Source organism: Cottoperca gobio, chromosome 11 (genome assembly GCF_900634415.1).
Source record: "Cottoperca gobio chromosome 11, fCotGob3.1, whole genome shotgun sequence".
Classification (NCBI taxonomy): domain Eukaryota; kingdom Metazoa; phylum Chordata; class Actinopteri; order Perciformes; family Bovichtidae; genus Cottoperca; species Cottoperca gobio.
Window position 1 is genome coordinate 1,285,354 of NC_041365.1, and position 13,678 is coordinate 1,299,031.

The 13,678-nt window shown below is 44.6% G+C and overlaps 1 protein-coding gene across 1 annotated transcript; it reads left to right on the plus strand.

Annotated features, from left to right (window-relative positions):
• Nucleotides 1-332: 332 nt before the first annotated feature.
• ube2ql1 (ubiquitin conjugating enzyme E2 QL1) lies at nt 333-13,054 on the plus strand. The gene is made up of 3 exons (XM_029442909.1): nt 333-489; nt 1,110-2,034; nt 9,441-13,054. The coding sequence occupies exons 2-3, from the start codon at nt 1,324-1,326 to the stop codon at nt 9,570-9,572; spliced, it is 843 nt and encodes a 280-aa protein (XP_029298769.1). The 5' UTR covers nt 333-489; nt 1,110-1,323; the 3' UTR covers nt 9,573-13,054.
• Nucleotides 13,055-13,678: the final 624 nt, after the last annotated feature.

A 13,678-nucleotide genomic window follows, 5' to 3' on the forward strand; every position in this document is an offset into this window, starting at 1 on the left:
TGTGTGTATGTATTTATATATATATATATATATATATATATATATATATATATATATATATATATATATATATATATATATATATAAATATAAAATAGCCTAACTAAGTTGTTGTAGCTCTTATTTGAACCAAGTGGAATCCAGGATATTTCTCCATAACTATGTTTGGTGCTTGCCTGAATGTAACCTATAACTTCAGGGCTTTTATTTTGAAACTGCATAGTCGCAGCGCTTCGCCGGTGAGAGCAGACTGGCTAAAAAGGATTACCGGGGGCTGGTTCGTCCTCGGCTGCATTAAAACTGGAGCTGCCGCAGCTGCAAACACATCAAAGGCTCTTCTTCTCCTCCTCACTGCAGCTCCCACCGACGGCAGGTCTAACTTGATGGTGGAGGAGCCATTTCTTCTTTTTTTACGCACAGCGAGAATCGGTGTCCGCTCACCATATCAGGATATAAAAACAGACATACTTGGAGTTTCAGCCGTCTACGGTAAGCACGGGCTGCTGTCGGATTGCTGGTCTAATAGTGGGTCTGTGTGGGCGGAAGAGCACCCATAAAGGAAAATGTATGTTATTCTGAGGACGCATAGTGATTTTATCGTGACTTCATTGGGACTTTTGGGATTTTAATCCTCTATAATAATACATTATATAGTATTTTATAGCCGGTTTATAGCGTCCTTGGTCATATTTATTTATTTTAACCTTCCATAGGATGTGTTTCTATGTATTTCCTATACATTTCCTAAGAGTGTCTCTTGTAATCATTAGTGAGATCATTTGTTATATCAATATAACACTCAATATGTGTTACTCCCATTATTATCCAATCCTTTCTATGATTTCTTTCTGTCGTATATGTATTTATTTCGCTATGATAATATGGCATACACCCTGTTAAAGTGTATTATAGCATCACCTCAGTGCTTCTGCGTAATGCATCGTCCTATCATTGAACAACTGCAGTCACAGTCATAATGTCGGTCCACTTGTGGGGGAGAACATGTCTGGATTTTATGATCTGATTCGACAAAACAGTTTGATTTATTCTGTAAAAGACTATTCATATAAACTCGCATTCATTTGTTGTTTTGCTGTTTTTTCCTTTAGTCGAGCCGTGTCGAGATGATGCACTGAGGAGAAAACTGCACAGGCTCCCCGGTTGTGTTGATCCTGAGCTGCAGTGCACGGAGGGGGGATTGCGGTACAAGGTTAATACTCAGCATCGGTAAAGGTCTTCTCTGTGAGCGGGGACCGACTTTAACGGGTGATTCTTGCCCCTGTGCGGGGGGATCGGCGGAGAAATATAGATCTATAAAAAATTATGGCCACCCTACTGCGGAAGATCGGTCTGATCCGCCTGCACGACCGAGACACAGAGGACCCAAAGCACCATCAGGGTTCGCTAAAGGGGACCAAAGGGAACCAGAAAAACAACGCCAACAAACACTGTCAGACCGCCAACGAAACCAACAACATCCTGAGCACCCCGGAGATTAAGGCGAGGAAGCTGGACCAGCTCGCCAAGGACAAGCCGTCCGGGAAGGATAAGCAGCAGGGCAAGGATGCGAAGGAGAAGCAGCAGACGGCAGGAGGCGGGAGTAAAGCGACCAGCGCCTCCTCGATACCACCGCTGGCGCCTCACCGGCAACACTGCACCCAGGTCCGGACGCGGAGGCTGATGAAGGAGCTACAGGAGATCAGGAGGTTAGGGGACAACTTCATCACGGTGGAGCTGGTGGAGGACAACCTGTATGACTGGAACGTCAAGCTGCACCAGGTGGACAAAGACTCGGCGCTGTGGCAGGACATGAAGGAGACCAGCACCGAGTTCATACTGCTCAACGTCACCTTTCCCGACAATTTCCCCTTCTCGCCGCCGTTCATGCGGGTCCTGACGCCCCGCTTGGAGAACGGCTACGTGCTGGACGGCGGGGCCATATGCATGGAGCTGTTGACCCCGCGCGGATGGTCCAGCGCCTACACGGTGGAGGCGGTCATGAGGCAGTTTGCGGCCAGCCTCGTAAAAGGACAGGTGAGGGGAGGAAGGGCTGGTGGGTGGGCGAGGGGTTCTTGCATGGAATATCATCAACCATACGGCATGTTAATCATCTCGAGTCCGTCTATTTTAAGCCATGACACTCTCTGGGTATGAGCAATGCCATTATGTATTCATGTGGCATGCGTAATTAACGCGTAAAACTGCTTTTTTTCCTTTCATGTACAACATATGTCCAGGCTTTTAGTCTAATGTGGGTGTTTGAACCAGAATTTCGTTTAATACAATTGAAAAATATATTTATATATTTAGATTTATAATGCAATTAGTATTTCTTTGATTACGTGTCATTGTTGGACATTAGTGGAGGGATCTCTCAATATATCACCCCAATCGGAAATGTGTCCCAATGGGAGACTTTATTTATTTTAAAGAAATATATCATTACAAGACAAACTTCACTAAACTTGATGTATTTGCTTTATGTCTAGTCTATTTATAGCATGTGCTATGCTCAGTGTGAGCTATAGGCCTGTAGTCTCCTCATCCCCCCCCCCCCTCCTCTCTGCCATGAGCAAACTCATTATTGTGAAAATTATTAATCTTTATGTGACTTTACTGGCAGCCATTTCATGCGGTGCAAACCTCGGTATCTCCTTGATTCCAGCTCTTCGCTGCAGTCCCGGTTTGCTCTGCTTTCATTGCCTCCATAAATCAGCATCCTTTGACAACAAAGACCCGCTGCTGTGCAATGGAACCGTCCTCATACCGGCTCCAACGCAGCCTCACAATATCTGTACTCGATATCACACTAGAATAAGACCCTTATTTCAGCACGTGTGATGGATAGGCGGATGATTAAATGGAGACAGCAGGTAGTCTACCTACCAGCGGTGCTCACTCATATAGACTGACTGGATTATGTAATCCCGTCAAATGTGTTTTTCACATCCTCAGTGCACTGCAGCAGCAGCAGCGGCTCTGCACTTCCGATGGAAACGGCTGCATCTCCAAATGCACTCCAGGCTGTAATCGTTGAATCTCCGAATACATGTCTCTGTTTGAAAATCATAGTTTTCTAATAGTGTTTTCAAACGCTGACTTTTGTGTCATATTCCATTCATGTCACCCGTAGAGGCCGCTTCTGTTCTCCTCTCTGACGTCAGCAGTGTGACAGCGCTGTGGCAGGAGACCTTACGTAAACTGTCACTGGATTCTCCTGCCCAACCCCCCAACCCTTAGTGCTGCTATAACTGAACAGTATTCCAGAGTCTTCTGTTGTCATTAAGCGTCTGTAACCAAGAGAGAGGGCATGCAGAACACTGAGGGAAATGTGTGTGTGTGTGTGTGTGTTCATCTTGATTAGCTGCTTGAGGAGATGAGCTAGCAGCTCCGCAGTGCTCCCTAATTATGGTGCAGTGTCTTCCCTCTCCAGTTTGCTAATGAAAACAATATTGATTAATTATTCCTGCGTGTGTGTTCGCGCGCGTGTGTGTGTGTGCACCTCGTTCTCTCTGTGCCTACACAGGCGCTTGCATGTGTTTCATGTACCCATCTCCCATGCATCATGACAAACACTGCACAGCTATATATAAACCTCAACACACACGGTGTATTCATTCGTCCTCGTGCACCGGTTCGCTCAACAATAGTGATGTGGCTTGTTTAGAAGCTCCCTGCCTATGTTTAGTGCGCGAGGATACACGCAGTGACAAAGTGGTGAGGTGCAAGTCAACAGAGCTCACACGTGTCTTCACCTGCAGAAGGGAGGCACACACACAAGGTGAGCTGACATTACTGGAGGTCTACCAGCCTGCCCTTCACATGCTTAACTTCCACTTTGAAGACGATCACTGCCACAGTAGAATCTGTCGTGCGTGACAGTGAAGTATGCCTCATAGTGCAGGTGGTTAGGAAACAATTGTCTCGTGTGGGAAAGCTCAGCATTAAGTGTCTTTGTAGTGTGGAGTGTGTCGTCTTCTCTTTACTATCATTACAACATGTCAGTCTTCACACCTTCGTTACCGTGTTGTCATTGTTAGCTGTGCGTCATTCATTTGAAAATATACATTTGTTAAATGTTAAATGCGAGCGAGAGCTAAAAACTATGCTAATAGGTTCATCCTTAGAAGTCATTCATTAAGACAACATACACATCCGCTGCCTCCACACTGTAATCATCTGCTGCTTTTCTCAATTGTATATGATTGAACATTTAAGATCTTTAGGTTTTGGACTGAAATTTAGAATTTTTACATTTAAAAGAATATTTTTTTTATCGGCTAAACAACAATTGATTCTAAAAACATGGATAATGAAAGTATTTGTCAGTTGCTGTGCCTGGGTTTGAAGGATCAAACCGGACCAAACCAAATTAAAGGGGTTTTCCCATTAAGTTTGGGGACTCACGAGAGACACATTGAAGAGGAAGAGATATCTTTACATTCGTCCCCAGACACCTAAACGCCTCCTAAACGCCCACTTCTGTTAAAAATGTTTCCAAGATGCCCCTCTGATGACATCATCAGGGGTTGTTTTGTTTTTTCAAACCTGGGGAAGTTCCTTCAGAGTCACAGAAGACATTTGACAGTTTAACTGAAATTCAGTTGAGTTCCCCTTTTAAACCCGCTTCCTGTTTTTTGTCTTGTGGATTTCATTGAAGAAGTTCATTTGTCAACTGTAGAAGTCTGTTTTAAAACCACAAGAAGACCCGGTGGTATTATCCTTCAATGACCCGGCATCAGTCCCACAGGGCTCTCCTTAATGATCTGATGATGACATTGATCCCTGTTTGTTTATTCGACCCCGTCAAGCACATGTCTGGGTTATGCAATCCCCCCCCTCCTCCTCCTCCTCGTCGGCCCTTAGAGCTGCTTCCCAACATGCACTGGGGCCTTCCCTCCACTGCCCAGTCAATGGACTGATCTCCATTCACACGATTACCCAGCAGCCACTTTAGTGTGTACCTCCCAACGAGCGAGCGCTTAGCTGAAATAGATAAACACTGACATGGCACTGTATAGGCCTCGGGCGCTCACTCAGCTGAACACACACACACACACACACACACACACACACACACACGCGCACACACGCTTTTGTTTGCCCATTCTTTCTTCCGCAAGCAGATCATTTTACTTTCTCTCTCCGTCCATCTTCGGATGCATCGCAGCGAGCCAGTCTTGTAAATGTCTGCAACTACAATGGCGCTAATTAATGCCCAACTCCACTTTTTCGCGCTGAAGTCATGGACTTCTGTGGAGGCGTGTGCATCAATACACACATTCACGAGCATATTTCCACCCCTCTCTTATTCACACGCTCACTTCCCCGCACCTTTGTTTTGAGTTAGTTGAAAAAGAGTGTCGGTAGAAAACCGCACTTTAATATGGAACTGTCATTCTTTGTTTTAATTGGCGCCTTTTGTTTTAAGTTAAATGTTCAATTTATTCAATTTATTTTAATGTCATTTGTTGTATTTTAGCAGAAGACTGAAAGCAGCAGAAAGGAGCACACATCTGTTTATTTATCAGAAGTAATATCGATATTGCGATATTCAACAAATTATCTCATATTTTCCTCGAAATCATGCAGTATTTTCAGTGTAGGCATATGCAAACAGGGTCCATCTAATTTCTCCACACACACACACACACACACACACACGGTCACATGTTCCCCTCTTAGGGAACAAACCAACGTGAAATGAAAACCTGTACACGACGCTCACAGTGATTTGAGATGAGAGTTCATTCCTTCCTGCCATCTATCACCATGTGATCACACCTCTTTAAAAATGGCCAATTGCCGTAACGACATCCGAGGCAGCGGCCGCCATTTTGAGGTGGTGACAGCAACCATATGGCGGCATGTGAAGATATGCATGGTTTGAAAAAGAGAACATATCCCAGTGCTGTGTGACAGGAGCCGGCGCGGCGCGTTATCTGTGTGTGTCTGTGTGTGTGTGTCAGCCTGTGTGATGTGCGGTACAGGCCTCTGGCAGAGCAGGTTTACATGCAGCGCTGCTTAGCTGACACCCAGTTGGTTTGTTTTCTATTATAAAGGCTGTGTGTGTCAAAGAAAGTCCCAGAGGAACGCAATGTGTCCATCTGAACGAGTCATGTACCTTTTTCTGAAACCAGTGGAAAACCCTGCCAAACGGGTTAGGGTTAGGGTTAGGGTTAGGGTTAAACTTCCACAATCAAGTCTTTGTCATGCATCAAATGAAAGGACTTGTCATGGTGGATGCTTATACACATTCTTGATTGATTCCGGTACAAGTGTAACCGACAGGACAAGCTCTTGGAAAGCGCGCGTCTGCTTGAGAGAGACACATTGAGGGAGAGAGCGCGAGCGTCGCTAAGCTCCGGCGGCGAAACGAGGCCAGCGTTGCGACAGGAATGGAAACAGTAACCCTAATCTCCAGATCATTCAACGTTATCACCTCATCTCCATTCATCCCCCTGCATCACTTTTGACCCAAAATAGCCGAGAATGTGCGCAGCAGGACGTGCAGATCATCCATCAGCTGGGAGAGTTAATGCTGCTCTGAGTTTAAAGTATCTGATTGCACGAAGGAGTAGGAAGTTCAAAATGTAAGTCCTGAAAATCCACTTCTTGTAAAAGGAAATAAAAAAAAACGAATACAAATATTTTTTCTAAGCTAATGCTAAAGTTAATGCAATAAAGTATATATATATATAATATAGTTAGTCTGTAGTTATTTTAACACAAACGTTGACTTATTAGTCATATCAATTTGACACTTTCCACGTTCTTTTGCTAAACGTAACCAAGATGTTTCCTGTGAAGACGGAAGTTTATTTTGAAAAGACCGTATGCATGAGCTGAATGAGAACGCTCCGTAGTGTGAGGACACGTTGAATACTGTGAGCTGTCGTCTTTTGGACCCAGGAGTAAGTCAGTGTGTTACCGGGACACAACGTCCAACGCATGCTGCATAAAAAAACACCTTTTTATATTAGTGGCATCTTGCCGTGCAAATAGTTTGGTTGCAAATGGAGATTTCTGCCCCAATACCTTTGTAGGTGAATTGTAATTTGTTTGTGGCGTTGACAACATCGAAAAATGTAATCAACAGCAGCAGAAACATTCTCCCATTTACTCAGAATAATCCAACATGAAATAAGAAAACTTGATTTTGGTGACTTTGTATGGACAAACAAGATAAAATGTGTTAGTTGGAGGTGCAGAGCCAGGCTAGCTTTATGCTAAGCTAAGATGGCTGTAGCTTTATATATATATATATATATATATATATATATATATATATAGACTGACATTACAGTATCTCGAATTAACAAACTTCCCAAAATGTCCTCTGCACCTTTTTAAGCACCCGTTTTAAGAAAGAAACAGATTTCAAAGTTGATCCTCTTCCATCAGACTACATAACAATGGCTGCCCTCCTTGATCTTCACCGGTGGATGATGGCTCCATGTATTCAGTGTTTTCCTCCTGAGAAACTGGACGGCAGCATATAGCTGCAGGAATAAAGGGGCAGACAATGGATGTCTGACAATATGGGGTATTTATCTGCACTGCACTGCAGCATGCAGACGAGCTCAGCAGCTAAAATAATTCCATTAGTATTGGTTTCAGTGGCCTCGCTGCCATTTTCTCCCTGCCAAGAAACTTCCTCGGTGGAGGGGAGTGGTGCAGTGTTACAGAGCTTTTACAAGCAATTACAATAAATAAGAGCTGCAACGACACGTGAGACGGAAGAAATCTTCAACTATCTTTATAATTAACAATTAAACAATTAATTTGAGAAAGTAATCGTCATATTAATCTTTAGTTGCAGCCCGACAGTAGAGCAGCAACTTTAGTGTCGCTGCAGAGATTCACTGTCGAGCCGTTTTGTCACGACCTTCCGTCTGTGATGTTGTGATTCCTATTTTTCTAAATGAAACGATGCACTTCAAACAGTGGCGACCTTCATATGAATCGCACCTTTTGTCACGGCTGTCTGAGCGTTTCAATGTGAACACAGTTGTTTTCTTTCTCTGTTCACCCTCCCACGCACTCTTCTTCAGGGAAGACTTAGCACCGCTGGCAAACGACAGAATAAGCAGCTTTATCGTCCCACCCACTCCTCTTTTCTCCATTTTCTTTTTTTTGTGTTGCCCCCCGCCCCCCCCTCCCCTGTCATCCCACGCTTATTATTAGCTCCACTGTGTGAAGGAGGGAGGGCTTCAACAAGGTGGTGCCCGGGTGAAGACGTCTCCGAGTGAGATGCTCTTCAACACTGAGCCATGGAGGGTGATACGCTCATATATTCAGTGCAGTGCTTGGTTCTGGGTCTTCACTTGCCTCCCCATTGCCCAGTGTAGTGGAGGTTATATTTTTACTTCGTGATCCGACCTGACATATTAAAAGCCTGTTCCCTGCCTTTAAACATTTTATGTTGGTCAATCTGCATTCAGACCACTTGTCCCCCGCGGCAGTGCATCCACCAGCGACTTCATTCACGTGCACGTGTCTCTGTCTTCTGTCAAGCTTCATCTTTCTTTTTATCACATATCCAGATCAGACAAATAGTATTATTGACATATGCACGCTTCTTACATTTCAAACAATGATATTCTTGATTCTCAATGTCACTGCTTCTCCTGTGTGCTGACTTTATATGATCGTAAACTCAACATCTTTGGGTTTGGACCCTTATAGTCGGACAGAATGAGACTTTTGAAGACGTCACCGTGACATTTAGATAATTGTCATTGGCTACTTTTTCACCACTGGCCGAACAATTAATGGATCTACCACGAAGACTATCGGCAGATTAATCGATAATGACGATAATTGCAGCTTTAAATAGATGCAATCGCCTGAAAAAATCTACACAGAGTGACTTTGGACTTTTGTAGCCTGGAAAACACAAGCATAAGACTTGGACACCTTTATGGTGTAGCAAAACAAAAATACATGAATCACATAATCAAAACAACCTGTTTGTCCATTCAATTTTGTGTAAATTCATTCATAGTTTGGAGATTTTCCTTCTGACAGACAGCCAGACAAACTAATATATAACTTAACTTGTATGCACGCTGTAACCAGGAGTTTGGAAATACTGAGGTCATGAGTCCAACTTCCTACCGACTTGATTTGAATAGACACACACAACATCACGTCCCTGTTGAACATAAGGCTACAACCAGCTGGCAGTTAGCTTAGCTTAGCATAAAGACTTGAAACTGGGGGAACAGTGCACAGACGAAACGTTCTCCCCCCATGAAGGGAATAAGGTTTGTAGAACGTAAACTCCTCAGATCTTTAAAAGAACCAAATCCCAGGCGACGTTATGAAAGACTTGACCTTGGTGTCCTTGGAGAAGACATGAGGGGATGTTGTGTGCACTAAGGCGGTTTGATCTCCCCGAACAATCCTAACACGATCCTTGTTCTCTTTCCTCACAGGGGCGTATATGTAGGAAAGCAGGGAAATCCAAGAAAGCTTTCAGCCGCAAGGAAGCCGAGGCCACCTTCAAGTCCCTGGTGAAGACCCACGAGAAGTACGGCTGGGTGTCCCCGCCCGTGTCCGACGGCTGAGTGCTAGATCATCCAACTCCCGCGCTAGCCTGACGTAACCCCAGCTAGCCCCGACGCGCAAAACGACACACCACGCTAACTCAACAATCTCCCATCTTTCGCCGTTTCACTTCAAAGAGTTTTTGCTTTTTGCTTTTGTGTGTCTGTGTTATTATGTTTTGGATTTTTATTTTTTTTCGCCCTCATCTCCACCGAAACTCTCGGAGAGCAGACACGCCCCATCATCGTCTTCGTTCCCTTCCCCCTCGCCTCGGAAATACTTTGTGTGTGTGTGTGTGTGTGTGCGTGTGTGTGTGTGTGTGCGTGTGTGTGTGTCGCTCCATCGGACAACAGCTGTTAGTGTGTGTGCGTGCATTGGAGTGTGCGTTGCTGTCGGTGGATTTCTTTTTTTTTGTCTTAACGCACACCCACGCATGTGCGGGATACATTGTAAGTGTGGACTTCTCCACCCATGTGAAAGACTACTGAATGAAGGAGACTCATCCCCATCTCCCGTGCCCGCCATCCCATCCATCTCTCCCTTCTTCTCTGCAGCACTGGACCGGCATCACTTCCCGCCGCCTCTCTCTGTAGCTGTCAGGTCATTTACATATAAATGAGGCTGTTAATGTTTAATAGACGGGCAGCGCGCTGGCGTTTATACTCACTCATTCCTTCATTTCCCCTTTCTTTCGACTGTGCCGTTGCTCACAGTTCAATGCAACAAGATTGTAATTTACATGGAGCTGTGCTCTCTCTCTCTCTCTCTCTCTCTCTCTCTCTCTCTCTCTCTCTCTCTCTCTCTCTCTCTCTTCCTTTAGCTCGCTCACTTTCTTTCTCTCTGTTTCTCGTTGCTAAATTTAGAGCTCACTGTTGCGTAGATGGATATTGATTTTTTAATGGAGAAATAAAAAAGTCACATGTTGCTTTATGCAGAGACTATGTATGATAAATAGAATGACAGTCAGCCACCTTTCTTTCTCTCTCTCTCTACTCTCATGTTATCGTGTGTGTGTGAGTGTGTGTGTGTGTGTGTGTGTGTGTGTGTGTGTGTGTGTGTGTGTGTGTGTGTGCGCGTGTGTAGGAGAGGAAGAAGACTAATTCCCATGATTTAGATACCAGATGGTACAGCTGAAGGCCAGGCCTCAGTGTGTGTGTGTGTGTGTGTGTGTGTGTGTGTGTGTGTGTGTGTGTGTGTGTGTGTGTGTGTGTGGGTGTGTGTATGTGTGTGTGTGCAAGGGAGACAACCCTTTAAACAGAGAAGAATATGATTTACTGTGAATGACACTAAGGCCTAAAGGGAGTGCTGTTTTCTTTTTGCTAAAGTACTCGTCGACGTCTTGTTCCACTTTGTGTGTCAGCTCCTGATTATTAGAACTGTAAACATGTGTGTGACTGAATATCTCGTCTGTCTCTCTCCGATCCATGTAAAGAACTAAAAGGTCAGTAGAATATACGCTTCCGGACGTTTAGCTGTGCGCCAGACGCCCACACACACACACACACACACACAGACACACACACACACGTAAGCTCGCCCACGCACAACACACACGTACACGCACACATACGCACGCGTACACCTGAAATGAAGACAGACACGGGCTCGTGGAGTGGTGCTTTAAATGAGCGTTGGCTTCAGAGCCAGCCTGATTGATGTCTGCTGAAAGAGAGACTGAAGGATGAGGAGGAGGAGGAGGAGGAGGACAGAGGAGGGGAGTGCGTTGCTTTGATCACCACCGGCTGCTTCTGGAAATGTCAGGTGGCTTGCAAAATGGCCGAAGACAGATATTATTTGTTCTGTGATTACTTAAGAGACACGCAGTTCCTGAGTTCCAACCTTTAAAAGGACTTTATTATATTAACTCTGCGGCTGCATCAATATCCGTCTCAATCAATCGGGCCTGTACTCGCCACACACTATCGCTCCGTCCAGTCCAGTGAGCTCCTCGTGTGTTTGTTTTGCTATCTGCCAGTTAAATGTCAGAGGGAAAGCTGCTAATTGGTCTGACATTTCAGCCGAGCATCATTAGAGACGAGCTGCTGAGAGGAGAAGGATGGAGGATGTCAAACCTCCCGCACGGCGCTAACATTTTGTCACTTTCCACTCCCGCCCTGCGTTTTCGGGGAGGGCGAGGCGTGCAGGGAGGGCAGAAAGCGGGTGAGGTAAGGACAGGCGGGGGTTGTAGGAGCATCCCGAAACCGTCAGCTCACAGCAGGCCAGACCGTAATCCTCCGCACGGCTGCCAGCAGGCCACGTTTGGAACGCGCCGCGTCCTCAAAGCCCTCCTTATGTCGCAGTTGTGGTCGATAGCAAATGTCCTATCTGTGTGTGTGTGTGTGTGTGTGTGTGTGTGTGTGCATGTGCGAGCAAGTATGTGTGTTACAAGCTCCCGTCGTGAAGAAAAAAAAAAGGCAAAAGAGTAAAAAACAAAAAACACACCATCTGGTATGTGGTCATGTACGCAGGCGTGTTAGTCCTCTTTGAATTTGGATCGTCACTTCAGGGTCGATCGTATCGCGATCCCTCGGCTCGTCAGCGGAGAAAACTGTAAACTGAATTATTATTAAGACAAAATATCTCAAAGAGCTGAGTGTTTGCTGGTTTCAAGAGAATACTTTTGTGATATAGTTTAGATTGGTAGTTTGCAGACACTAACTGGGTGAACTGATTATGTTGTATTATATCTGCATGTGATATGTGATTGGTAGCTAGCTACTGTATATCTTTTTTCAAGAAAAGCAAGGAAAAATATGGGGAAAAACAAAAATGCAAATGCTTCTCTTTTCTTTTTTTCTTCTTTTGTTTTGGGTTCTGTATTCTATGTATATTTCTTTTCTTCCCGAAGCGTCCTAAAAATGTCACATTGTGTTCTATGAATGTTTGTGTTTTAATTTATTTGTGGTTTGCCAAAATGAAGATTTGAAGCATGTTGCAGGTATTGTCACAAGAAAATGAGAAGAAGAAGAAGAAGAAGAAAAAAAAAAAACTTACTAAGAATGATAGCCTATGTATTTGTGTGATGGGGGAAGGTGTGTTTATTTGGGGGGATTTCAGGGAGTAAAGAAGGACAGAAGGTTGCAAAGCCTCAAGAGTATAAAAGGGAGTATTTTCTTCATGGGAGTGCATCAAAGTGGAATCAAGAAAATTCCTACGCTCCCTTGAATACTTCCTAGTCCCCTCCATGATGTCACTACTGTCCCTTCCCCATTGGTCGTGCTCTAGACAGTGATTTGGCTTATGGGTAATGCAGAAAACACAAAGATCTGGACTGAAGTTTTCCCCAGTCACAGATCAAGGATCAGTATGACGTCCCTATGCTTCAAATCTCACTCTTAAAGGGAACGCGCACATCTGACCTGTGATCAGTTACTTCTGGGCGACTTTATCCCACTCCTGACTCGAGTGTTTGATGGAGACCGAGGTCTTAAAAGTTCAAAAAGGTGAAAGGTCGTTGCAAGACCAAACAGGAATGTGCAATAAAAGTTACAGCTTATTGAAACTGATTGGATTGTGGTTTTGTTTCACACCTGGGAGCTTCATGTGCCGCTACACCTGCATGCATTTTAATGACCTACTTCAGAGGCTGTCCTCGGCATGGCCCCTGCATTGTCCTACTTTCATTTACTGCAGTCATTGTTTGTAACAGCGTCAGTAAGGACAGACTGTAATCACACGCCCTCTCTACTCTTGAGCTTTTATCAGACGGCCTTGATGGAAACACAGTGTTCCCTCTCTGCGTGTGGAGTGGTCGCCGTAATCTGACACAGGTGCCAGTAAATGGATTATTTTAAAAATAAGAGTGTGCACGGGTCACGCTGACTCCAACGCACAAGTAGTTTTGTGAAGGTTACATTTGCTGCCCTGTAAAGACACATTTCGCTGACTGACTTTGACCTTTCATCAGCACCTATACGCTGTTTCATGCAGAGAGGGATTACACGCTTCCAGTGTAACCCTAACCCTTTTACTTGCACTTCTAGAGAATGGGTGGATAAAAACACGGCTAAACCTCAGGAAGTCTTTACCTGCCATGTGGGACTCCACTCTAACGATGTCGCAGCTTAAAGTTGTCGAGTAACATGTTATAAATAATTGACGAAATGGCTAAATAAAGTAATTCATA